At 38.9% G+C, this 27,378-nt stretch overlaps 2 protein-coding genes across 2 annotated transcripts; both read right to left on the bottom strand.

Annotated features, from left to right (window-relative positions):
- Positions 1-11,440: 11,440 nt before the first annotated feature.
- LOC104240765 (protein SULFUR DEFICIENCY-INDUCED 1-like) lies at positions 11,441-15,348 on the bottom strand. Its single transcript, XM_009795650.2, has 4 exons — positions 15,075-15,348; positions 13,625-13,837; positions 12,543-12,698; positions 11,441-12,122 (listed from the first exon to the last, which is right to left on the bottom strand). The coding sequence occupies exons 1-4, from the start codon at positions 15,195-15,197 to the stop codon at positions 11,724-11,726; spliced, it is 891 nt and encodes a 296-aa protein (XP_009793952.1). The 5' UTR covers positions 15,198-15,348; the 3' UTR covers positions 11,441-11,723.
- A 2,704-nt stretch (positions 15,349-18,052) lies between these two features.
- LOC104240764 (uncharacterized) lies at positions 18,053-26,316 on the bottom strand. Its single transcript, XM_009795649.2, has 8 exons — positions 26,115-26,316; positions 20,918-20,998; positions 20,744-20,832; positions 20,580-20,654; positions 20,365-20,459; positions 19,973-20,068; positions 19,582-19,734; positions 18,053-18,452 (listed from the first exon to the last, which is right to left on the bottom strand). Exons 1-8 carry the CDS (start codon positions 26,238-26,240, stop codon positions 18,343-18,345), a joined length of 825 nt encoding a protein of 274 aa, XP_009793951.1. The 5' UTR covers positions 26,241-26,316; the 3' UTR covers positions 18,053-18,342.
- Between the last annotated feature and the right edge of the window lie 1,062 nt (positions 26,317-27,378).

Raw genomic sequence — 27,378 nt, 5'->3', positions numbered from 1 at the left:
ATAGCTCTTAAAAAGATTTAAGAACTACATAAAATTTGTTTAAGGTAAAAAAGAGAGACGAGCTTAAATGAGAGTACACTAATGAGGTATAGCTAGGTATGAAAAGTGCATATGAGTTTATGAATTAAGAGTATGTATATATTTTCATGGTGGAATTTGGGGTGTTATAGTGGTTGAGACGTAGTGGCTTCTTGGAAAAAGGACATGAAAATTGTTTAAGAAAAAAAAGGGGCTTAAAAGAGAGTGCACTAATAAGGTCTAGTTGGGTATAGAAAGTACAAGCGTGTGAGTTAAAAGTATGTACGTACTTTTATTAAATTTCGGGTGTTAGAACATTTGGGACGTGGTGGTGTCTCGAGAAATGATTCAAACATGCCACTAAACTTAACGAAATGCCTCAAATATGCCATTGAACTTAATGAAATGGTTCACATATGCAACCCGTAAAAGGGGGTGAGAAGGAAATGGAACTGGTAAGTAATGAAGGGTTTATATAATGGCATGTGGCAGTATTAGGGTTCCGTTAGTGGGTAATGGCATGTGTGGCTTAAAAAAATAAAAACGTCATTGGCATGTTTATGTGGCACGAACACCATTTTGTTAAGTTCCATGACATATTTGACATTTTCCCTTTTCAGTTTATCCAACTTTTAAAGGAATAGTTGATTGTGATGACTCAAAAGGTCATCACTTGTTTTTAAAATAAATTCTGCATTTTAAGGCCTTAAAGATCACTTTCGGTATCACCTCGATTTGCGTGCGCAGTCCGGACGTATAGCCGGAAAGCTATTATGTGAAAATCTGTGAAAAATGATGAATTTTGCCTTTAAAATGAGTTTAATTTGACTTCGGTCAACATTTTGGGTAAACGGACTCGGACCCATGATTTGACGGTCTCGGAGGGTCCGTAGGAAAATATGGGACTTGGGCGTATGCCCGGAATCGAATTCCGAGGTCCCAAGCCCAAGAAATAAATTTTTAAAGAAAATTATTTTGTGAAATTGTTAGTTTTGGAAATGAAAAGTGTTTAAAACTTGATGGTATCGGGCCCGTATTTTGGTTCCGGCGCCCGGTACAGGTCTTATATATGATTTAAGATAAGTTTGTGAAGTTTGGTAAGAAACGGATTTGAAACGACGTGAATCGGATCGTTTTTTAGAAAAATGGAAAATTTAAAGTTCTTAAGAAATTTCATGATTTTGATGTTAAATTCATAGTTGTTGATGTTATTTTAGTGATTTGAACACACGAGCGAGTCTGTATGATGTTTTTAGGTTGGTGTGCATGTTTGGTTTGGAGCCCCGAGGGCTCGAGTGAGTTTTGGATATGCCACGGGGTGAATTTTGGACTTGGTAAATTGCAGGTTTTTTAGCTGGCGTGATCAGGCCTGCAGCTTCGCATTTGCGAAGCCTGGCTCGCAAATGCGAAACAGCCCAGGCCAGCTCTTCCTCGCAAATGCGATACGCCCCTTTTGGGCCTGTTATCGCAAATGCGATCCTTTGTTCGCATTTCCCAACTCACAAATGCGAGAACCCCTTCGCAAATGCTAACATAGCAGCGGTCGGGATTCGCAATTGCGAACCCTGGTCGCAATTCCCATAGCTGCAACCTGCAATTTTATAACTTAACCTAAAATCTTTCATTTTCACACTCTTTCAAAACCAAAATACTCTTGGGCAATTTTTCAAAGACAATTTGTAAGTCAATTTTAACTCGTTTCCTTCATTCATTAACATCTTTTCACGTGATTTCAACTCAAAATCAATGATTTTCATGGGGGAAATTGGGTGTTTTGTGTAGAACCTAGGTTTTTTCAAAAATTGGGGATTTGGACCTCGATTTGAGGTCCGATTTCAAAATAAATTATCTATTTGAGTTCGTGGGGGAATGGGTAATCGGGTTTTGGTTCGAACCTCAGGTTTTGACCATGTGGGCCCAGGGGCGATTTTTGACTTTTTGGGTAAAACTTTAGAAAACTCATTATCATGCAGTAGATTGATTCATTTAGCACTTATTGATGTAATTAAGTAACTTGTGGCTAGATACAAGCGAATTGGTGGTGGAATCACGAGGTAAAGCGAAAGTAGAGGCTTGAATTGTGTTCTTGGCATCGAGGTAAGTGTTTGGTCTAACCTTAGCTTGAGGGATTAGGAGTCGTGTCTTATCTGCTACGTGTTAATTGTAGAGTACGGCGTATAGGCATGGTGACGAGTATCTATACGTCGGTGTCAAGCATGCCCGTGAGTCTTGTATTGTAATTGTTATGACTCTGTTGTGGTTTATTCTGCTTCATATGTTATTATCATTACTGTTCCCTTGCTGGGATATTATTATCATTATTGTTCCCTTGTCGGGATATTGTCTTGATATTATTGTTCCCTTGCCGGGATGTTGTCTTGATATTACTGTTCCCTTGTCGGGTTGTTGTTGAAATATAATTGTTCCTTTACCTGGATTCTTTTGTGATTGTTGTTGATTTGTAAATGGGATCGGGTGCCATGCCGCCACGGAAATATATGAAATAGGAGCGGGTTGCATGCCTACAACGGGATATGTGAAATGGAAGCGGATTGCACGCCTGCAACGAGATATGTGAAATGGGAGCGGGTTGCACGCCTGCAACGAGATATGTGAAATGGGATCGGGTTGCATGCCTGCAACGAGATATGTGAAATGGGAGCGGGTTGCACGCCTGCAACGAGATATATGAAATGGGATCAGATTATATGCCTGCAACGAGATATGTGAAATGGGAGCGGGTTGCACGCCTGCAATGAGATATATGAAATGGGATCGGGTAGCACGCCTGCAACAAGATACATGAAATGGGATCAGGTTGCACGCCTGCAACGATATGTGAAATGAAAGTGAACTCGGCATTTGTTTTCCCTATCCGTGTTAGTAATTGGATTTTGGTTTCTTTATATTCCCTTGATATTCTGTTGTTATCTGTTATTCCCCGTAGCATGTTTCCCCTGCCCAATTTTAATTGCAATTATCTGTTGCTATCTCCGCTGTTTATAATATAACTGCACAGGTTTATTTGGTAGTTTAGTCCTAGCCTCGTCACTACTTCGCCGAGGTTAGGCTAGACACTTACCAGCACATGGAGTCGGTTGTGCTAATACTACACTCTGCACTCTTTAGTGCAGATCCCAGTGTTGTAGACTTCGGACCGCAGTGAAGTTGCTGCCTTCAGTCTAGCAGGCGACCCAAGGTAGTTCTGCAGGCGTCCGCGGGCCTTGGCGTCACCTCCTATCTTTCCTTTATCCTGTTTCATTTACTTATTTCAGAAATAGTGTGTATTTTATCTTTCAGACTTTGTATGTAGTATTTTTAGACCTTCTGTGAAGCTGTGACACCAAATTTTGGGTAGAGTTGTATTTAGACTTCCGCAATTTGTATTAATATTAATTATCAGATTTTGTCTTTCGCTTAATTATTTTCGCTATTTGTTTGACATCTACTCAGCACTGATAATGGTTTAAAACTGGAAAAGGTTAAGTAATTAGAATAATTTGGCTTGCCTAGCTTTCACCAGTAGGCGCCATCACGGCTCTCGAGGGTGGAAAATTCCGGTTGTGACAAGTTGGTATCAGAGCTCTAGGTTACATGGGTCTCACAGTTCATAGACAAGCTTAGTAGAGTCTAAGGGATCGATACGGAGACATCTGTATTTATCCCCAGAGGCTACAGAGTTAGGAAAAACCTCCCATTTATTCTTTCCTGTCGTGCGGTTTGGTTTCTCAAGCTAATCGAATTTTTACCCTGTTCTTTCACGGATGGCGAGAACACGCGCTTCCTCATCCACTGACCAGCAGCTCGAGCTCCCAGCAGCTTCTCCCACGAGGGGCAGAGGGCGAGGCCGAGGCCGTGCTAGAGGTTGAGGTAGGGGCAGATCTCAACCAGTTGGAGCAGTTCAGCCGGGTGTTGTAGCTTAGACTGGTGATGGAGCAGTTATATCTGCTGATGCTTTGTGGAGGTTGGATAGGTTCACCAAGCTCTTCACTACTACTTTCAGCGGTGCATCTTCTGAGGACCCCCAGGATTATGTAGACAGCTATCATGAGGTTCTCAGGAACATGGGGATTGTGGAGACCAATGAGGTCGATTTTGCTAATTTTTGCTTGTTTGGATCCGCCAAGACTTGGTGGAGAGATTATTGTTTGGCTAGACTAGCCGGATCACCAGCCTTGACTTGGGAGCAGTTTACTCAGTTATTTCTGGAGAAGTTTCTCCCCATCACTCAGAGAGAGATCTACCGGAGGCAATTCGAGTGTCTCCGGCAGGGTTCTATGACTGTTACTCAGTATGAGACCAGATTCATTGACTTGGCTCGTCATGCTCTTATCATACTTCCCACCGAGAGAGAGAGGGTGAGGAGGTTCATTGAGGACTTACCCAGCCTATTCGACTTCAGATGGCCAAGGAGACAGGGAGTGAGATTTCTTTCTAGGAGGCGGCCAATGTGGCCGGGAGAGTTGAGATGGTTCTATCGCAGGGAGGTGGTCAGGGGTCTGACAAGAGGCCTCGTCATTCAGGCCGATTCAATGGTACCTCGTCTGGAGGTAGAGATTCGTATGGTAGAGGCCATCCTCCTAGGCCATTTTAGTCAGCACTTCAGGTTTCTCACGGTGCTTCAGGTGGCCGTGGTTCTCATATGCAGTATTCTGTTCAGCAGACTTACAGTGCACCACCAGCTCCTATCAGTGCACCGCCGCTTCAGAGTTTCCAGGGTCGTCAGCCCTAGTAGCCGAGGGCTTGTTTTACTTGTGACGACACGAGGCACATTGCTAAATATTGCCCTCGAGCATCGGGTAGTTCTCAGCAGCAGGGTTTCTGTGTTATGGCTCAGGCACCAAGTGTTCCACAGCCCGCCCAGCCAGCTAGATGTGGGGGTAGAGGTGCTAGAGGTAGAGGTATAGGTATTAGACGTAGAGCTCAGGCCGCTAGAGGTGGAGCCCAGCCAATAGCAGGTCGTCCTAGAGATGTAGTTCAGGGTGGTGGGGCCCAGCCCCGATGTTATGCTCTTCCAGCCAGGCTCGAGATTGAGGCTTCCGATGCAGTTATCACAGGTACTGTTCTGGTTAGTAGCAGAGATGCTTCAGTTTTATTTTATTCAGGATCTACGTAGTACTCCTATGTATCATCTTATTTTGCACCATATCTGGTCATGCCTAGTGATTCTTTGAGTGCTCTTGTTTATGTGTCTACACCGATGGGTGATTCTATTGTGGTAGATTGAGTTTATTGTTCATGTGTAGTTGCGATTGGGGGTCTTGAGACTCGTGTAGATTTGCTTCTTTTGGACATGGTTGATTTCGATGTCATATTAGGGATGGACTGGTTATCACCTTATCACGCTATCTTGGACTGTCATGCCAAGACTTGACCTTAGCATTGCCGGATTTACCTCGTTTGGAGTGGAGAGGGACTCCTGGTCATTCTACCGGTAGTGTCATCTCTTATGTGAAGGCTCAGCGTATGGTCGAGAAGGGGTGTTTGGCCTATTTGGCATATGTTCGCCATTCTAGTGCCGAGGTTCCTCCTATTGATTCTGTGCCAGTTGTTTGTGAGTTCTCTGAGGTATTTTCTTTAGACCTGTCGGGTATGCCACCCGGGGATATTGACTTTTGTATTGATTTGGCTTGCCGTATCGTATGGCCCCGCCTGAGTTGAAAGAGTTGAAGGAGCAGTTGCAGGACTTTCTTGAAAAGGGTTCATTAGACTTAGTGTTTCGCCTTGGGGTGTACCGGTGTTGTTTGTTAAGAAGAAGGACGGATCGATGAGAATGTGTATTGATTACCGGTAGTTGAACAAGGTTACAATCAAGAATAAGTATCCATTGCCGAGGATTGATGATTTATTTGATCAGCTTCAGGGTGCCAAGGTATTCTCGAAGATTGACTTGAGATTTGGCAACCATCAGTTGAGGATTAGGGCATCCGATGTCCCTAAGACAGCTTTTCGCACTCGGTAAGGGCATTATGAGTTCTTGGTGATGTCATTCGGGTTGACAAATTCCCCAGCAGCTTTTATGGATTTGATGAACCGAGAGTTCAGGCCTTATTTGGATTCGTTCGTGATAGTATTCATTGATGATATTTTGATCTATCCCGCGGCCGGGGGGAGCACGAGCAACATCTTAAAGTGGTTCTTCAAATTTTGAGGGATAGTCAGTTGTATGCTAAGTTTTCGAAGTGTGAGTTCTGGTTGAGTTCAGTTGCATTCCTGGGTCATGTTGTATCAGCAGAGGGTATTCAGGTTGATCCGAAGAAAATTTAGGCAGTCAAGAAATTGCCTAGACCAGCATCAGCTATAGAGATCTGGAGTTTCTTGGGATTGGCAGGCTATTATCGTCGGTTTGTGGAGGGGTTTTCATCTATTGCAGCCCCGATGACCAGGTTGACCCAAAAGGGTGCCCAATTCAGATGATCGAACGAGTGTGAAGCGAGCTTTCAGAAGCTCAAGACAGCTCTGACTATGATACCGGTGTTGGTTTTGCCTACAGGTTCAGGGCCTTATACGGTTTATTGTGATGCATCTTGTATTGGACTTGGTGCGGTATTGATGCAGGATGGCAAGTTTATTGCCTATATTTCACGGCAATTGAAGATCCATGAGAAGAACTATCCGGTTCATGATGTGGAGTTAGTAGCCATCATTCACGCGATAAAGATTTGGAGGCATTATCTGTATGGCGTGGCATGTGAGGTATTCACGGATCACAAGAGTCTGTAGTATTTGTTCAAGCAGAATGAGCTAAATTTGAGACAGAGAAGGTGGTTAGAGCTATTAAAGGACTATGATATAACCATCTTAGATCGTTCGGGAAAGGCCAATATGGTGGCCGATGCTTTGAGCAGGAAGTCAGCAAGTATGGGCAGTCTTGCTTATATTCCAGTCTTGCTTAGGGGATGATGGAGTTTTGAGGTTGTCGGGTCGAATTTGTGTGCCTAATGTGGATGGGTTTCGAGAGTTGATTTTAGAGGAGGCCCATAGTTCCCGGTACTCTATTCATCCAGGCGCCTCGAATATGTATCAGGATTTGCGGCAGCATTATTAGTGGAGAAGAATGAAGAAGGATATTGTTGCATATATGGCTCGGTGTTTGAACTGTCAGCAGGTTAAGTATGAGCATTAGAGGCCTGGTGGTTTGTTTCAGAGGATTGAACTTCCCGAGTGGAAGTGGGAGCGAATCACTATGGACTTCGTTGTTGGACTCCCACGGACTCAGAGGAAGTTCGATGCAGTGTGGGTTATTGTTGATAGGCTGAACAAGTCAGCACATTTCATTACTGTGGCAGTCTCCTATTCTTCCGAGAGGTTAGCTGAGATCTATATCCGGGAGATTGTTCATCTTCATGGTGTGCCCGTGTTATCATTTTGGATCGAGATACGCAGTTTACCTCACATTTCTGGAGAGTAGTTCAGCGAGAGTTGGGCACACGGGTTGAGTTGAGCACAGCGTTTCATCCTTAGATGGACGGGCAGTCCGAGCGAACTATTCAGATTTTGGAGAATATGCTCCGGGCTTGTGTCATTGACTTTGAAGGCTCGTGGGATCAGTTTTTGCCTTTAGTAGAGTTTGCCTATAACAACAGCTACCAATCGAGTATCCAGATGGCTCCTTATGAGGCTTTATATGGTAGGCAGTGTAGGTAGCCGGTTGGATGGTTTGAGCCGGGGGAGGCTCGATTATTGGATACGGATTTGGTTCAGGATGCCTTGGACAAGGTCAGGATTATTCAGGATAGGCTTCGTACAACTCAGTCCAGGCAAAAGAGTTATGCCGACCGTAAGGTTCGAGATTTGGCATTCATGGTCGGTGAGCGGGTATTGCTTTTGGTGTCGCCTAGAAGGGCGTGATGAAATTTGGAAAGAAGGGCAAGCCTAGTCCTAGGTTTATTAGCCCGTTTGAGATTCTTGATCGAGTGGGAGAGGTGGCTTACAGACTTGCGTTTCAACCGAGCTTATCAGTCGTGCATCCAGTGTTTCATGTGTCCATGCTTCGGAAATATCACGGCGATCCATCCCACGTGTTAGACTTCAGCACTGTCCAATTGGACAAGGACTTGTCTTATGAGGAGGAGCCGGTAGTTATTCTACACCGGCAGGTTCGTCAGTTGAGATCGAAGAGTTTTCCTTCTGTTCGTGTTCAGTGGAGAGGTCAGCCTGCTGAGGCATCAACCTAGGAGTCCGAGTCCAATATGCAAAGTCGTTATCCCCATCTTTTCCCCGACTCAGGTACTTCCTTCTTATGTCCGTTCGAGGACGAACGGTTATTTTAGAGGTGGAGAATGTGATGAACCAAAAGGTTATCACTTGTTTTTAAAATGAATTCTGCGTTTCGAGGCCTTAAAGACCTCTTTCAGCATCACCTCAATTTGCGTGCGCAGTCTAGGCACGTAGCCGGAATGGTATTATGTGAAAATATGTGAAAAATGATGAATTTTGCCTTTAAAATGAGTTTAAGTTGACTTCGATCAATATTTTGGGTAAACGGACCCAGACCCGTGATTTGACATCTCGGAGGGTCCGTAGGAAAATATGGGACTTGGGCGTATGCCCGGAATCGAATTCCGAGGTCCCAAGCTCGAGAAATGAATTTTTAAAGAAAATTATTTTCTGAAATTGTTTATGAGTATGAAAAGTGTTTAAAACTTGATGGTATCGGGACCGTATTTTGGTTCCGGCACCCGGTACATGTCTTATATGTGATTTAAGATAAGTCTGTGAAGTTTGGTAATAAACGGACTTGAAACGACGTGAATCGGATCGTTTTTGAGAAAAATGGAAAATTTGAAGTTCTTAAGAAATTTCATGATTTTGATGCTAAATTCATAGTTGTTGATGTTATTTTAGTGATTTGAATATACGAGCGAATCTGTATGATGTTTTTAGGTTGGTGTGCATGTTTGGTTTGGAGCCCCGAGGGCTCGGGTGAGTTTTGGATAGGCCACGGGGTAGATTTTGGACTTGGTGAATTGCAGGTTTTTAGCTAGTGTGATCAGGCCTCGGGCTTCGAAGCCTGGCTCGCAAATGCGAAACAGCCCAGGCCAGCTCTTCCTCGCAAATACAAGATTTCCTTCGCAAATGCAATACGCCCGTTTTGGGCCTGTTATAGCAAATGCGATCCTTTGTTCACATTTCCCAACTCGCAAATGCGAGAACCCCTTCGCAAATGCGAACATAGCAGAGGTCGGGGTTCGCAATTGCGAACCCTCGTCGCAATTCCCATATCTGCAACCTGCAATTTTATAACTTAGCCGAAGATCTTTCATTTTTCACACTTTTTCAAAACCAAAACACTCTTGGGCGATTTTTCAAAGACAACTCTTCTTCCAAATTGATTATAAATCAATTTTAACTCGTTTCCTTCAATCATTAACATCTTTTCACATGATGTCAACTCAAAATCAATGATTTTTATGGGGGAAATTGGGTGTTTTGGGTAGAATCTAGGTTTTTTAAAAATTGGGGATTTGGACCTCGATTTGAGGTCTGATTTCAAAACAAATTATATATTCGAGTTCGTGGGGGAATGGGTAATCGGGTTTTGGTTCGAACCTCGGGTTTTGACCATGTGGGCCCGGGGGCGATTTTTGACTTTTTGGTAAAACTTTAAAAAAAACTCATTTCATGCATTAGGATTGATTCATTTAGCACTTATTGATGTAATTAGGTAACTTGTGGTTAGATATGAGTGTATTGGTGGTGGAATCACGAGGTAAAACGATAGTAGAGGTTTGAATTGTGTTCGTGGCATTGGGATAAGTGTTTGGTCTAACCTTAGCTTGAGGGATTAGGAGTCGTGTCTTATCTGCTATGTGTTAATTATGGAGTACGGCGTATAGGCATGGTGACGAGTATCTATACGTCGGTATCAAGCATGCCCGTGAGTCTTGTATTGTAATTGTTATGACTCTGTTGTGGTTTATTGCGCTTCACATGTTATTATCATTATTGTTCTCTTGCCGGGATGTTATTATCATTATTGTTCCCTTGTCGGGATGTTGTCTTGATATTATTATTCCTTTGCCGGGATGTTGTCTTGATATTACTATTCCCTTGTCGGACTGTTGTTGAAATATAATGGTTCCCTTGCCGGAATTCTTTTGTGATTGTTGTTGATTTGTGAATGGGATCGGGTGGCACGCCGCCACGAAAATTTATGAAATGGGAGCGGGTTGCACGCCTGCAACGAGATATGTGAAATGGGAGCGGGTTGCACGCCTGCAACGAGATATGTGAAATGAGAGCGGGTTGCACGCCTACAACGAGATATCTAAAATGGGATCGGGTTGCACGTCTGCAACGAGATATGTGAAATGGGATCGGGTTGCACGCCTGCAACGAGATATGTGAAATGGGAGCGGGTTGCACAACGAGATATATGAAATGGGATCGGGTTGTACGCCTGCAACGAGATACGTAAAATAGGAGCGGGTTGTACGCCTGCAACGAGATATGTGAAATGGGAGCGGGTTGCACGCCTGCAACGAGATATATGAAATGGGATCGGGTTGCACACTTACAACGAGATACATGAAATGGGATCGGGTTGCACGCCTGCAACGAGATGTGAAATGAAAGTGAACTCGGCATTTGTTTTCCCTATCCGTGTTAGTAATTGGATTTTGGTGTTATCTGTTATTCCCCGTAGCATGTTTCCCCTGCCCAATTTTAATTGCAATTATCTGCTGCGATCTCCGCTGTTTATGATATAACTACACAGGTTTATTTGGTAGTCTGGTCCTAGCCTCGTCACTACTTCGCCGAGGTTAGGCTAGACACTTACCAACATATGGGGTTGGTTGTGCTGATACTACACTCTGCACTCTTTTGTGCAGATCCCAGTATTGTAGACTTCGGACCGCAGTGAGGTTGCTGCCTTCAGTCCAGCAGGCGACCTGAGGTAGTCCTGCAGGCGTCCGCGGGCCTTGGCGGCACCTCCTATCTTTCCTTTATCCTGTTTCCTTTACTCATTTCAGAAACAGTGTGTATTTTATCTTTCAGACTTTGTATGTAGTATTCTTAGACCGTCTGTGAAGCTATGACACTAAATTCTGGGTAGAGTTGTATTTAGACTTCCGTAGTTTGTATTAAGATTAATTATCAGATTTTGTCTTCCGCTTAATTATTTTTTTATTTGCATGACATCTACTCATCACTGATAATGGTTTAAAACTGGAAAAGGTTAAGCAATTAGATTAAGTTGGTTTGCCTAGCTTTCACCAGTATGCGCTATCACGGCTCTCGAGGGTGGAAAATCCGGATCGTGACATTAATCTAACTCTGTTTTCTTTATGCAGTCTCATTAGTGTGCGTTCTAATTTATCCTTTTCCACAAGCTAAGGTGTTAAAAGTAAAGAGAATTAATGTTTTTTCAAGTTTCAGAATATGAATATTGACTATTTAAAAATTTAACTACATACACTCATCAAAAAGAGGTCCATGATCTAGTTTCAACCGGAAATGAAGCAATTATACAAGGAGTATAATTACTCTTCAAAAGAATACCAGTATCCATCATTCACAACACAAAGGAAAACTACGCAGGACAGGTATTCAAATTGGTACAAAACCAATTATGTGACAAACTTATGTGCATGTACTCACATTCGACACACAAACATATACACTAAAAGTGCCTATTCTTCATTAACAAGTATGACTCTACTCAAACATGAAAAAACCAACTAAAGTCACTATTGAAGAGATCAACAAGCCAATTGATCTCTACATGGTGAAATTTCTTCAAAAATGGGAAGTCGCCTCGATCGAAAGGGGGTCCACTCGTTCATCAACTGGTCAAGACCCTCAATAAATGCATCTTCTAAGTTTAATTGGGGAGAAGTGGAAGTGTATCCAAATTGTTCCAATTCCTTCAATAGTTCGTCTGCACGACTCTTTGATTTAGGATCGTCTGAGCCAGAGACTTTAACTTGTAAAACGTCTTCAAGAACCGACCTTGCTTCACTATATCGCGCTTGTTTTAGTAGGCACAGACATAGATTGCAGGCTTTATTGGCATCAGGGTCAATTTGCTGAGCTTTGTGATAAACAATTTCAGCAGCTGCATAGTTGGTTTGTTGCATGTATGCCCAACCTAAATTACCCTACACAATGATCCATGTAGAAATTTGTTAAAAGACTACAGCAATAAGAATACAATAAAAACCAGCAGCTAATATTTTGAAAAAGGATATAACTTGTATACACTGACATAAGCTTTAAGAATGTTTTCAACATCAGTGTAACTTAACCTGTTGCGATACCCACAGACTTGATGAATGGCCCTTTGTTGTTCTAACTAAATCGAATCATTTTTGTAGTTTCTAATTATTCCAAAGCTTTTTAAGTTGAATTAATCAGATTCAGTATTTCTCGTTCCTTATTTTATAGGCTACTAATTCCACTTTTTATGGATCGTTACCTTTAGGTATCTTTCAGATAACTTGATAGTGTTAAAATTCTTTCACATTATCAGTGTACAGAAGTTAAACGACTAGTGAAAATCAGGGTATAGTTGAAAATACCAGTATCCTGGAGGTCTCTTGCTTGATAGTAACTTGAAACTTCCTTCCATGGGAGCGAGCAGTCTTAGTCGGTTTACCATTAAATGCTTCTCCTTGATATATCATTCGTAGCTTCTGCTTCAACAGTTCAATCTGCTCCTCTAATTTTCCACATTTCTGCAACATTCAACAAATCAATTAGTGTATTGACAAAGAGGAAACTCTTGCAAGAAAACATACTACCATCAATTCTTTGAATACTCTAACTTTAAACTGACCGTTAAGATTTACCAAGAACGGGAAAAGAAAAACAATACTACCTCTGGTTCCCGATATTAGTCGTTTTAGCAAACTAAATTTGTACAAAATATTTAAATATCTTTCATAATGGGTGCATAAAAACTTTAAAAGACAAATAATATGGACGGATTGGAGTAACATATAGAAAAAGCATAAACAGTAAACTAAGTCGCAACTCTTTTCCTTCTATCTCTGTCATCTACAAAATTATTGCACGATAGAGATTTTCTAATCATGTTTGTTTGGATGGAAATTGGAGACTTCAGAAATTAGAACATCTAGTGCGAAGTTTCTCATATACTTTCTTGCTTAACAACAAAAAAATAAACAGTAATGGACAGGTTGACAAATTTGACTGCTAACTAGATATCCATATTCTCTTTTACCACATTCAAAAGCAACTTCTCCACTGGATTTTAGTAAATTAAGTCAGAAAAACAGCTTCATCTTGCCTTGAGCCAAGGGTCTATCGGAAACAGCCTCTTTACCTTTCAGATACGCACTACCCTCCCCATACCCCAATTGTAGGATTATATAGGAATTATTGTTGCTGTAAGTCAGAAAAACAGCAACAAAGAAAAATCATTTTCCACCAGATCATGTAATTGTTTGAAGAAGAAAATATCTTCTTTTTTTATCACAATGTAACAACTAGCCCTCGGTTTATTGGAAACACCCTCTCTATTTTCACAAGGTAGGAGTAAGGTCTGCGTACACACTAGCCTCCCCAGACCCCACTTGTGAAATTATACTCTGGTCTAACCTGTTGTTGTACAATGTATCAACTAGTATGCATTTAGTACCTTGTATAAATCGATGAGAACATTGTCTAATGATTCTTGTGCTTGTTTCGAGCATCGGTCTCTGAATGATTTTATAGCTTCAATAGCCTCTTCAGATCGATCTTGTTGTTTCAAAACCACAGCCATATCTTTCAAGGCACTATCAACTCTATCTCCTGCATTTATTGCCTTCCAAAATAGAACTATAGCAGCCTCTGGATCTTTCTCTACTAGCTGCAAGTAACATCATAATTAAACTTGTTTCATTTGCCATCACTTAATTAAAGAGTCAAATGAGTTTAAGTGAACTAATAAAATTTATTAGTCTACCCCAACTGGCTTAGGATTGAGGTATATTGTTATTGTTGTATCACTTACAAATTCATTTGTAGTATCACAACAACAACAATAAAACAACCTAAGTTGCTCCGATACGGCAGTTTAGTGCCGCACCCGTGTCGACACGACACTAGTATGGGTGTGGGTATGGGATCTGTACCGAATTTGGTCAAATAATTTTGGGTACTTTGACCGCGACGGACGAAAAAATTCAAGATTTGATTCTCGAAATCAGAACCAAAACTAGGGTAAATTTGAAGAAAATAGCATATCTATCTAGAAAATCAATCCTTTACTTATCTACAAGTTGAGAATAAAAAAGAGATCCACACTTTACAAACTATACATAAGTATTCCATAAAATTTCTCATAATTTAGATATATTTTTATATTTTTGAATTATTTTTAGCCGGATCCTCGTACCCGTATTCGAACTAGATCCATGTCACCGAATCTTAGAATTTACATCTCGAAGGTCCGACCTCTAGATTCGCACCCGTGTCGGACACTCGCAACCGTGTCCGAGCAAATTAAAAAACAACAAAAAAATCGGTGAAATCTCATAAGTGGAGTCTGGAGAGGGTAGTATGCAGGTATACTTTACATCTACCCCGGGAAGGTAGAGATGTTGTTTCCGAGAGAAAAAACTTAGTTGTATTCATGTTTACGCTAAACTAGATAATTTAATCTTTAAAATCCACAATTCAATTGGATGCGAATAACTGGTAAAGTTGCTACCATGTGATGATGAGGTCACTGGTTCGAGCTGTGGAAACAGACTCTTGCAAAAATATAGGTTAAGATTGCGTACAATAGATCATTTGTGGTCCCGGTGGAGCTTAATGCACCGGACTGACCTTTTAATCAGAGAGTCAAGTTTGGTAAGGGGGAATATAGGTGGGGTCAGCCACCAAGCATGCTCTAATTTGTATTACCCTTTATAAATTGAAGAAAAAAAAAACTTGAAAAAGTTAGAAAATATACTCAAAGTAATGCAAATTATGAAAGCTATGGCCTTTAAAATGTCACACATAATTACTACCGTAGTAATTACATTTTTCATTGTGATATATATCCTCAAGAATAAATATAGAAAATAAAGACTAACAATTTATTATGAGAAATAAATTACCTGTGCATATTTGGCTCGAACATAGGGACTATCACCAGGAGGAAGCTTATGAATTACATGATAAAACTCTTGTTTCATTTCTCCTTTCTTTGTGCATATTCCATTGTTGTAATTCTTGATCATCTTAATTATTAATAACAATAATTCCCTCTCTTCTATCAAATTTATGGAACAAATAATGTATATCAAATATAAAAGGAAGAATTAATAAAGAAGAGGAGAAGATCTATTAAAGAAAAAGCTGAGGTTTTTTTCAGCAATGGAGGTAAGAGTTAAGAGAGGAAAAGGAGAAAAATAAGATGCTTTAAAGTATTGGATCAGAGACGAAATGAACATAGACGGAAGACAGTCTAAGTTCATTTGTTTGTTGGCTTTTCCGACAATTTGTTCGCCACGTATGTAATATGGACACGTGTCAGTTTCTATTTCCATTTTGCGTCTGCTTTCTGCTTTGGGAGAGACTTTTCTCTTTTCGTCTTTTTAGGTTTTCGGTTTTAAACTTCTAAATTGCAAATTACGCAAAACAGTTTACTGTGATTTTTTTTTGTAATAAATGGGATTGATCTACTAGATATTTGTTGGATTCAACGCCTTCGTTTTTAATCTATTAATAATCACTAAACCTAATTTTTATTGGTCATACGTTGAATTAGATGAGTGGCAAATATCATTGAATTCGTAGGGTTTGATTTATTTATCTGGATTTATTCTGATTATCTTTAGTGTAAAATTGTGCTACATCTATTTTCAAAGATAAAGTTGAGAGTCGTCTGGTACATTAGAGACGGCCTAAAAATTATGTGATTTTTATCAATCCGACCATACTGTATTTTGGTTTTATTATTATCGCGTTGTTGTTAGCATTTTTCTTTTTTGAGTTTTTTTTTTTACTACTGCATATCGTTTTTCTATACTGTTGTGATTGTGCATGCTAACTTTGAACCGAGTTTCTATCGAAAACAACATTTTTACTTGCACGAGGTAAAGGTAAGGCTACATACTATCTACCCTCCTCGAACCTCATTTGTGGAATTGCACTTTGTATGTTGTGTAACTGGTAAACAGTCATGAAAACAAGAATTCTATTTTTGTTTTCTTATTTCATTTACCCTCTTTCTCTAGTTTTCCCCTTTTATTTTACCTTTACTTAATTAATTTTTCAATGTTGATAATAGTATTTATTCCTTTTTTATTTTATTTTTTTTTGGGGGGGGGGGGGGGTGGACAAAGAGAACTTCACTACACAGAGTTTAGCAAAAGGGAGAATTTTACTGGTTTTAGCTAGACATTGGTTGGGATTCTTTCTTACCTCAAAAGGTGAAAAATGTACAGTCCTTTACAAAAGTTATGACTCTGAATCTGAGTTCTGTCCATTGTTTAGCATTTATTTGGGAAACCCCACGAATACATTTTGACTGCTCTATTTTATTTCTTTTTCTTTTCAAGATCAAACCAAAGAAAATTTACAGACTCTCCGTTCACTTTTACTTGTTCATTATACTAAAAATATATTTTTACTTTTATTAGTCCACTTTTATAGTAAAAGTGAACGGAGGTAGTATACAATGAAGAAAGAGTCAGTTTCATGTAAATACCTGATAGAATTTGCAGGTACTAAAGGTTAACATTATTTTTGACATGAACTGAATGTTAAAAGGCAAAATACCTTACCATCTCCCTAAACTTGATACGAATTATTAGTTATAGTTTTAAACTATTTGTGGTCTTAATTACCCCCTCAACTTGACCTTTTGAGAGCCAGTACCCTTGGGTGTCGATGTGGCAAAGAGTGTGGATGTGCCTGCCACGTAGATTTTTATGCATATGTGACATTTTTTTAAAAATAAAATATATTTTTACCTTTTTAAGTATGTTACTTTTTTAGATATTTTTTTTAATATACAATTTATAAATTTGGATAGAATTACATTATTTATGCTAAATTCTTTTATTTGGTTAAAAATAATAAAGTTTAATTAATCGTTTTTTGAATTTGACTTGACAATAAAGATTTATACAATTGAAATAAATAGTCAAGACATCTAAAAGTTATATAAATATAGTTTGAATTAATTATTTGGGCTATAATTTTTTATATAGCTCTAAATTTTGGTGATCTAAAAATATATATTTTTACAGATTTTATCTTGAAAAAAGTAAAAATATACAATTGAAATAAATAGTCATTGCATCAAAAGAAGAAATAAAAAGAGTGTATCCATAGAATATGTTATCTCTTGCAATTGTACACTTTTTTTTATTTCGTCTTTTGATGCAATAACTATTTATTTTAACTGTGTATTTTTACCTTTTTACATGTAAAATCTGTAAACAAAAATATATAGAGAGAGAGCATCCTAATTTAGAGCTATATAAAAAAAATTATAGCCAAAATAATTAATTTCAAACTATGTATTTTTATAACTTTTTAGATGACTTGACTATTTATTTCAATTGTATAAATCTTTAATATCAAGTCAAATTCAAAAAAAAAAAGATTAACTAAAACTTTATTATTTTTAGCCAAATAAAATTTTTAGCCTAAATAATGTAGTTCTATCCAAGTTTTATTATAAATTGTATTCGAAAAAAATTATCTAAAAAAGTAACATACTTATAAAGGTAAAAATATATTTTAGTTTTCAAAAAAAATGTCACATATACAGAAAAATCTACATGGCAAGCGAATGCACCCACACTCTTTGCCACATCAATGTCCATGAGGTAATGGCTCTCAAAAGGCCAAGTTGAGGGGGTTAATTAAGACCACAAATAGTTTAAGACTGTAACTAATAATCCGTGTCAAGTTTAGGAGGGTGGTAAAGTATTTTGCCAATGTTAAATATAAGGCATTCAATTTAAAGGAAAGAGTATTTCTTTTATCTATATTTTTGCGTTACATTTTATTCTAGATGAATATTAGAAGTGAGAAGGAGACTAATTATTAGCCTAAATCAACGAATTTGATAATATTGACATTTTAAACATAAAGATTTAAATGTAGTATTAATTATGAGAGGAAAGTGAAGTAAATAGTCTATATACACTGGAAAAATGAGAACTTATTACAGGGCATCACCAAAAGAACAAAATGAATCATGGGGAATATAAGAGCCAACAAATGGCTCTCCAGCTATAGCAAAAGAAAACACCAAACAACAAAACCTTTGCCAAGTAACATCAACAAAACTGCATGAAAATTCACCCAAAAAGTTTCATACTACACCAGTGGTTCTGCTATCAAGCTATAGGTTTAAGCTCAAACAGATTAGTCTTGGTTTCCACCACCCCTTCCCCGACCACCCATTCGGCCTCGTCCACGACTATAACCTCTGCCACCACCCCAGCCTCCACCTCTGCCCCTTCCATATCCCGTGCCTGTTGACAACCAAAACGTCAAAAGTAAAGAGATGTAAGACATACAGTTTCATTTGTTGTACTTCACTTATTCTCTTTTTAATTGGAAATACAGGTAATGTGTTGTTTCTGCAACTAGGAGTAGAAACACCTGCTGACAAAAGATAGAACAGAGATAAAAAATAAACAAAAAGCCATTACGATTCGTGTTGGCCTCGACTAGAAAGAGAAAAATTCACTAGCTTTTAGCTTTTAGCATTAGCAGCCAAGTTATAAACTAAAGATGCCATTTATCCAAAAGAATGTTCAAAATAAAAGGAAGCCCTGGCATAACTGGTAAAGTTGTTGTCATGTGACCAGGAGGTCACGGGTTCGAGCCATGGAAACAAGTCAAACAACCTCTTGCAGAAATACAGGGTAAGGCTGCGTACAATAGAGCCTTGTGGTTCGGCCCTTCCCCGTACCCCGCACATAGCGAAAGCTTAGTGCACCGGGCTGCCATTTTACTTGTGTCATCTACCAAATCTATACAAAAACTTTTTGTAACATGAAAAAGAAGTCAAGAAAACCTAGAGATAAGTGTCGGGTAAATTTTCAAAATTTCTCCTCCGCCCCAATGTAGGCGACAAATTTGATTTCTTTGTAAAACAACTTCGAACTCTATTATAACTATTTTTTCTTTTAGTACCATGTATCATGCAGGTTATATTCAGTGTTATCAAAGGCGAAAAGCGCAAAAAAGCTCCAAGGCCCATTGGGGCTTTAAGCGCACAACGCAAATAAAGCTTGGGCTTTAATGAAAAAAGGCGCAACTGGAGAAAAAGTAAAAATGTGTATATGTAGTCCAAGACCAATAATTATAAGCATGAATAATAAATATATGGACAAAAAAATTATGATAAAGTGAAATATCAATTGTTCAGTGTCGCCTTTTCAAGATTACACTCATTGGCAAGGAAAAGTATGTCTTAGAATCTTGATGTGACACTGAAGTGCCGCCAAAGCGAGGCGAAGCGCTCAACGTGTATTAAGTCTCGCTTTAAGGCTTAAGCGCGCTTTAAGCGAACCTTTGACAACACTGGTTATATTATCTTCTTAGTCTCGATATATAAGCATTGAGATATTATGGCAGCATTGAATTAGAACTTACCACGGTATCCCCAACCTCTACCTCTACCGCCACCTCGGCCTGGGTTATAATATCCACAATTATCTGCAAATCCACCACCTCGACCTAGATTATAATTTCCACCATTATCTGCAAATCCACCACCTCGACCTGGATTATAATATCCGCCATCATCTGCTAATAGCATGTATTAGTTAGAATGCAGGCCAGAGGAAGAAATCTAACCTCAAAGATAAAGTAAATACAGAATAGACAAAGCTAATATCCTAGTGGAACCGACATGAGTCTCCCCACACAAGGTGTGGATTTGAATCATCATCCCCCTTCCCCTTCCCATTCCCTAGCCCCTATGTAATTAAAAAAAAACATAAAAATGAAATCAGTTATGTATAAAACATATACGAATCAATACCTTGGTAGTAGTTTCCATAACCACCCCAGCCGCGTCCCTTTCCTCGCCCTCTGCCTCTGCCCCTACCTCGACCTCTACCACGTACACCATATGAATCTGAATATCATGTTTTGTAAGAAAAAAAATAATCACATTAAAACAGTTGCAAAATATTGGTTGCAGTGTAACGATGAAATATAGCTCCAATCCAATCATGAAACATAAATGATAAACTTCACAATTGCTAAGGACAGGATTTGTGCTTGGAAAACTAATTGCTGAATGACGCAATGCCAATTATCCACATGTGAAATCTCAAAATTCTCCAAATCAATCAAAAGGGGGAAAAAAGGAAAACAAGCAGCAAAATTACGGGTAATATGTAATCCAACTCATACATTAACGGTGTTTACCTTGATTACCATCTGAAGGAACATACACTTGTTTTGCTTGCTGTAGTTGTTGGTTGTCTGCTTTTGATGGGTCAAAATCAGACGGGGCTTGGTAGCTAGATACGCAGCATTCACCCCAAGTTAGAGAACATATAAAGTGTATTCAAAATCTTTTCCTCAGAAAAATGGAGGGGAGGAACCCTCCAAAACAAAGATATAATGTTTGTAAAGCTTACCCGGGAGAGCTTTTATCCAACTCTACAGTCGACAAAGTAATTGTGATCAGGGAGACCTGACGAGTCATCTCCAAGCTACTCAAGCATACATAAGAGATTAATCAACTCTCTGTAACTGAAGCACATATAAGAAGGAACAAGAAACAAGAATAACATGAACTTACGGTTGTAAACCCTCTTCAATGGGCTCATATGCATCAGTTATGGTAGTTGAGCTTATAGATGTATCTTGATACAACCCGGGAATTCTCTTCTGTTTTACAGATACAAATCGTGCAAATAAAATCAGCTGTCAATCCTGTACTTAGCAAATTAAAATGGCATCCCGCTGACAATACCTTTATAATCTCTGCAATGGCAACTGTTTTACTGATAGCTTGTCCCATTGCCTTCAAAACAATTTCCTTTGTTCGTTGGTCCTGAACATGACAGTAGAGATATATCTATGAATGTCATGCAATGCAGAATAACATATACATACCCATAACATTGAGTTAAGGCAAATAATTTTCAGCAGCATTTTAATTTGAGAAAAAGAAAAGGAAAAATAAGAAACTTTGTGCATTGAAGCAACAATGTATAACAAGAAAATTGCACAAGGAGGCAATATAAAGTCACCAACTGAAAAGTTAGACAAAAAATATACATGTTTAGCTAGAGCTTTCCCTTCCCTTCACTGATATCGTTTTCAGAAAAAGACATAGCCACATAGATTACAGTTGATGCAAATGCAAATAAATGAAGGAATGCCATTTTTAGCAGCCTCCAAGTAGATATTGATAATGAGTAGTTTCTCTCCTACGTTGGATAGGGAGAATACCCTGACAAGCCAAGATTTAATTTACTTGACCAGCATCTGCATGACTAAACAAGTTCACAAGGGGATCAGGCTCAGAAAAAGATTATTCAGGTTAATTTATGTAACACGTGCCCAAACGTAGCATTAGAGATACACTGACGTGCAATTGAGAAACCACGTAGCCACAAGGAAAAACAAAACTTGTTTGATGAAAATCAGAGTGTGGAATTCCAAATCACCTGCCTCAAGGCCTAATAACTTTCAATAGTATTTCCCACAGTTACTCGTTGTAAAACATAGGAACCGGCCCAACATCTGGTGGTGATTTTGACTATTCCAATTGGTTATGATTGTTTTTACGATTCATTTAGAAGTATCAAGTCTGCACATTCTTCTTATACATCATTTTAGAGCTCAATGACCTATAGAAAGTAGTCCATTTTTATTATTAACTGGAATCTTGGTAGCTACTGTATTTGAAGTTAGACAGCCAGAGAAGTCTAGTCCTTCAAATTTAAAATATTGTAACCTAGAAATTCCATATGCCAAATTCAGAACTAACAAACTTAGGTAAGATGAATTAGAATGCAACTTTAGACTCTTCAATTCAACTTTCACCATTTTTTTTTTGATAAGGTAAATTGCATTAATCAAAAGGGAGAAGAAACTCCTGTATACAAGAAGTATACCAAAAAGTAGAGAATTTACATCAAAACATAATTCTCTACAAAAGACGTCCAATCTTCAATACAAGCAGCGGCTATATGAGTGCACCAAAAAGCGATCAGAGATAAAAGACTATTCTTAAGATGTGAAAAAGAAGACTCAATCCCCTCAAAAGCTCTCATATTTCTCTCCCCCCAAACTATCCATATGAGAGCTAACGGGGTGAACTTCCACGCCTTTTGTTTTCTTCTTCTACGGAAACCGGCTCAGCTATATAACATTTCCTTTACTTGCATCACCCATTGAACACCAAAAAAATTCAGGATTGCCCTCCACAAACCAAAGGACCAAAAGCTGATCAACTTCTTCCCCGAGCTTTTACACATTTAGCACCAACAAACAAGTGTAATTCCTCTCTTTCGCAGATTTTCAGCAGTCAAGATCACTCTCATCGCCGCTAGCCATGCAAAAAAGCACACCTTCATGGGAGCCTTAGGAATTCAGATCGAGGAGTATGGAAAAATGGCCTCCTCTCTCACCAACATACTCTGGTAAAAGGACTTTACGGTGAACAAACCATCTCCACGAATCACAAGATGGTTAGGGCATGTCTTGCCCATATAGCAGTGCCAACAAATCTTGGAGCTCCGCAATCTCCCAATCTTGCATGTTCCTTCTAAATAAGAGGTGTCATACTACCCCCTCTTCATGCTCCTTGCGAATCTGTTGGACCATCAATTCCTTCTGATTTGAAACTCTAAAGACGTGGGGAAAGAAACCCTCAGAGTATCCTCTCCACACCACGTATGATTCCAAAAGCTGATTCTCCTTCCATGTCCCACCCTGTAAGTGATGTTGCCATTGAAGGCTTCCCAATTCTTCATGATGCTCCTCCACATGCCACACCCAAAAGGTGTTGTGATTGCCTTGGTCCTCCAACCCCCTCCCGTGGAATCGTACTTATCTACTATGACCTCCCTCCTTAGAGCATGCTCTTCTACCCCGAATCTCCACGGCCACTTCCCCAACAAAGCTCTGTTGAATACCCTAAGATCTTTTATTCCAAGTCCACCCCACTTCTATGGGAAAGTGACTGTCTGCCAATTCACTAGATGAAACTTTCTAGTTCCATCCGCCGCATTGCAAAGAAAATTCTTTGAAGTCGCTCCAGTTTTTTTGTGAACTTTTCTGTTATGTTCACAGGAGCTTGCAACAAGGACAAGTAATAGGTGGGCATACTCGATAAAGTGCTAATAAGCACTTCCTTAATGTCTTTTGACAAGTATCGTTTCTGCCAGCCTGCTAATCTTTTTTCAACCCTTTCGATCGTTGGATTCCAAACCGTAGTATCCTTATGCGAAGCACCCAATGAAAACCTAGGTAAGTAGTGGGAAGAGAAGTCACCTTACATATGAGAACATAAGACAAAGCACCAATATTAGCAACCTCACCCACCGGGAAAATCTCACACTTGCCGAGGTTGATTTTGAGTCCTGATACTATCTGAAACCACTGCAGGACCTGTTTCAGGTAGGTCAACTGATCCATATCGGCATCATAAAAAACAAGGGTGTCATCCGCAAAAAGCAAATGAGAGACTCTTTGGGCACTGAGCACCCCGATCGGAGCTGAGAATCCTCTCAAGAAGTCTTCGCCTGCCGCACGATCCATCATTTTACTCAGAGCATCCATCACTAGAATGAATAGCGTGGGGGTAGGGGGTCACCTTGACTGAGAACCCTGGAGCTGCCAAAGAAACCACATGGGCTACCATTAACCAAGACAGAGAATCTAACTGAGGAAATGCAGAACTTGATCCATCCCCTCCATCTTACCCCAAACCCCATCCGCATCATAATGAAATCCAGGAACTCCCAATTGACATGGTCGAAAGTCTTCTCAAGGTCCAACTTGCATAGTAAGCCGGGTTCTCTATTTTTCCTGGAGTCTACAAGTTCAATTGCCACCAAAGCAGCGTCCAGGATCTGCTTACCTTCCACAAACGCATTCTGGGATGACGAAACAGACACGTCAAGAACCTTCTTGAGTCTATTGGAGAGCACTTTAGAAATAATCTTGTAAATGCTCCCCACGAGACTAATAGGCCTGTAGTCTCTAATACAATATGCATCTTCTTTCTTAGGCACAATAGTAATAAAAGAAGCATTGATACTTTTTTTTTTGATAATTAATTAAAGATATTATAAATTTATGCACTAAGCCAGTGCATCAGGCATAATTACAGGTTGTGCAAACCCACTATTGTATCTAGCATTCCATCTACATCATGTTCAATTACCAGATTGCACCAAAAAGCTAACAAAAAAAATACATCTCCGTTTAAGGCTGTGAATATTGCTCGATGTGCCTTCAAAAATTCTATTATTTATTTCAAGCCAGACAATCCACCAGATGGCTTGAGGTATGGTATTCTAAGTTCTTAGAGATTTCTTACTAATTCCCTCTCTGCTCCAACCTTGCAAGAGCTCAACAATTGATTTTGGCATGGTCCAACTCATGCCCAAAATTACCAGAAACATATTGCACAGCTACCTGGTGACCCTACAATGCAAGAAGAGATGGCCAACTTCTTCCGGATGCTCTTCACATAATGGACATCTACTGCACAGTTGAAAACCCCACTATCGCCCCTTTTATGTCCTCCTCTCCCGCAATCCTCACTTCATCTACAACTAAGGACTCTATGAAATTTCTCCTTCAGTTTGCAACCGTAACCCTGTGGAAAAACTTGGTATTCGAATCCCCCTCCTTTAATTAGAGCGCCCTCGATTTTTGCCGCCAACTAGTCTCCTGAGCTATTGCTAACTCGGCTATTTCCCTCTTAACCTCCCCCAATCTCGCTTTCTCAGATTCATCTAGCTCCCTCGCCCCTTCCCCTCTCTCTAACTCCCCCAATTCGTGCATAAGCTCCCTCATTTTAACCTCTACCCTTCCAAAAATCTCCTTATTCCACCTAATAATATCTCCCTTGAACAATTTAAGCTTCTTTGAAAGACGGAATGAAGGTGTCCTTGATACCCCGTAGCTTGTCCACCATTCTTTCACTTTGTCATCAAATCCTGGCACTTTCAACCACATGTTCTCAAATCGGAAAGGAGCACGCCCCCCCTCCCTCTGCATCCATATAGCAAGATAGACAAATGATCCGAAGTCAGCCTAGGTAATGGAATCTGCAGCACATTGGGCACCAGCTCATCCCAGGAGGGCAATATCAAAAATCTATCAAGTCTAGACATTGAGTTGGAATCCTACGCCCTAATTATCAGAGACTTGGAAACGACTACAAACTAATAGAAAATCCATCTTTAACCATTTGGGACTGATCTTCCCTAATTATCAAAACAAACTCAACACTGAAATGCCACCAAGAATAAAAGAAGAAACTAAAACCCAACATCAATTTGAAACTTTTCCTAATCTCGGTATGAAACTAGGCTCAAATAATTAAACATAAATATAGGGGGGGAAAAAAGTTTCTTTTATCTTCTTCACCACACTTGTAAAAGGACAAAGAAAAGGGACCAAAAACAATAGAAACTTTACAAGATATAGAAAATACTACAAACTCAAATTTGAAAATATGTCAACAGCCACAAAAACTGAACCAAAAACATCATATAGTTGAAATCTTTATCCCAGAAGAAAACACACTCAAAACAAGCTACAAATGGAAAAACAATTAAGCAAAAAAGGAAAAAAAAGTAATAAAATAGAAACTTTACAAGATAGGAAAAATACTACAAACTCAAATGTAGAAAATACTTCAACACTCCAAAAGCCACAAAATCTGAAAGAAAACATCATAAAGTTAAAATCTTTACAAAACCCCAGATGAAACTAAGCTCAAATTCAATTACACAAACATAGCAGAAACAAAACATCATAAAGTTGAAATCTTTACAAAACCCCACATGAAAATACACTCATATTCAATCACGCAAACATAGCAAAAAGAAAACATCATAAAGTTGTAATCTTTACAAAATCCCACATGAAAATACACTCAAAACAAGCAACAAATGGAAGAAATTAAGCAAAAAAAGAAGTACCTGAAGAAGAGTGGTGGCATAGCTAATGTAATTACGAATAAGACCTTGAGCAGTGACTCTGATCTCATTTTCCTTTATCGGTTCCTCTACCCTTCTTGCCTTCTCCACCTTCTGGTACCTATCCATTTTCCCTCACCACAGCAAATCTCTCTCTGGAGCTTTCTTTCCTTAGGGCCAAACCTTAGGTAAAAGAAGGATAAAAAAAAAGGAGAGCATGAGAAATATAAGAGTTCTCTTTTTTTAAAATATATTATTATTATTATTATTACTATTACTGTATTATTTAGGAGGATTGGTGCATTGACAGAGTCATTATTGTTTGGCTAGATAAATGCATGCAGAAAAAGTTTGTGCCATGTTCTTAAAAGCTTGTACTTTGGTGTGATTGGATGTAACTTGACGTGTTTAGAAACTTTAATTTTGTTTTCATTTCAGCGGCTTGGCTTAGCTTAAAAAATACGTGAGAGTATCTTAATAAGAGGCATTAACCTATTTAATAAAATTTGTATGTGTTTTTAATTGATATTTTCTTATGATAATAGTATTAAGACTATGTTGCATTTAGTTGGTAACTTTGCTCATAAAGATTTATGCAATATTTTAAAGAACAATAGTAAGTAAATTTTTTTATTTTCGTCGTCTAGTAGTCTCGAATACTTATACCACAAAAAATACAGCCAAAATTAATTTTTTCACTATTTTGAATAATTTAAATCTACTTTGAAATGATAATATAGCTTGAATCCACGAATAAAAATAATAATCACAAAGTAGTTAAAGGTGATAGATGAATAGCGGAGGTAAATAAAATGTGAAATAGTAACTATGCATGAATGAAATTAAAAGAAGAATAAGAAATGAGAAAAATATTTATGATAGGCCCCTATAGTGACGAGTCATATGTACTTGCATCATGTTGGATTTAGAATAAGTGAATGGTACTGAATAGTTTAATTATTTTTATTTGATTTTATTTATTGTTGTAGAGATTTGTTGTTGATGTGATAAGACGATAGGAAAAAAGGGTTACATTGTTGAAGTTACATCTCACTTTTTTAGGTGACACTCTTGGCCAAAATTTGAAGCAAATATTCAACAAAATATCAAACTTCTCACCATAATTTAGGCAAGACAAAAAAAAATTAAAAAACTATTTAAAGGGGTAAATTGTTGTCCACATGAAATAATGTGGCATAAAAAATTAGAGAACTAAAAAATCAACAAAAATGCAAAGAAAGGACCAAAAAGCAAATCCTCCAAAAAA

The sequence above is a fragment of the Nicotiana sylvestris genome, chromosome 1, assembly GCF_000393655.2.
Source record: "Nicotiana sylvestris chromosome 1, ASM39365v2, whole genome shotgun sequence".
Classification (NCBI taxonomy): Eukaryota; Viridiplantae; Streptophyta; class Magnoliopsida; order Solanales; family Solanaceae; genus Nicotiana; species Nicotiana sylvestris.
The sequence above is the reverse complement of the archived record's forward strand: the minus strand, read 5'-3'. Positions and strand labels throughout refer to the sequence as shown.

Excerpts from the sequence above, each read along its gene's own strand:
- LOC104240764 (XM_009795649.2), bottom strand. The coding sequence starts at position 26,240 with ATGGATAGGTACCAGAAGGTGGAGAAGGCAAGAAGGGTAGAGGAACCG. Across the intron at positions 20,833-20,917 it reads CCATTGCAGAGATTATAAAG|AAGAGAATTCCCGGGTTGTA; the intron begins GTATTGTCAGCG and ends TCTGTAAAACAG. Across the intron at positions 20,069-20,364 it reads TCCTTCAGATGGTAATCAAG|ATTCATATGGTGTACGTGGT; the intron begins GTAAACACCGTT and ends CATGATATTCAG.
- LOC104240765 (XM_009795650.2), bottom strand. The coding sequence starts at position 15,197 with ATGATCAAGAATTACAACAATGGAATATGCACAAAGAAAGGAGAAATG. Across the intron at positions 13,838-15,074 it reads TTCGAGCCAAATATGCACAG|CTAGTAGAGAAAGATCCAGA; the intron begins GTAATTTATTTC and ends TGTTACTTGCAG. Across the intron at positions 12,699-13,624 it reads TTCTCATCGATTTATACAAG|AAATGTGGAAAATTAGAGGA; the intron begins GTACTAAATGCA and ends TGAATGTTGCAG.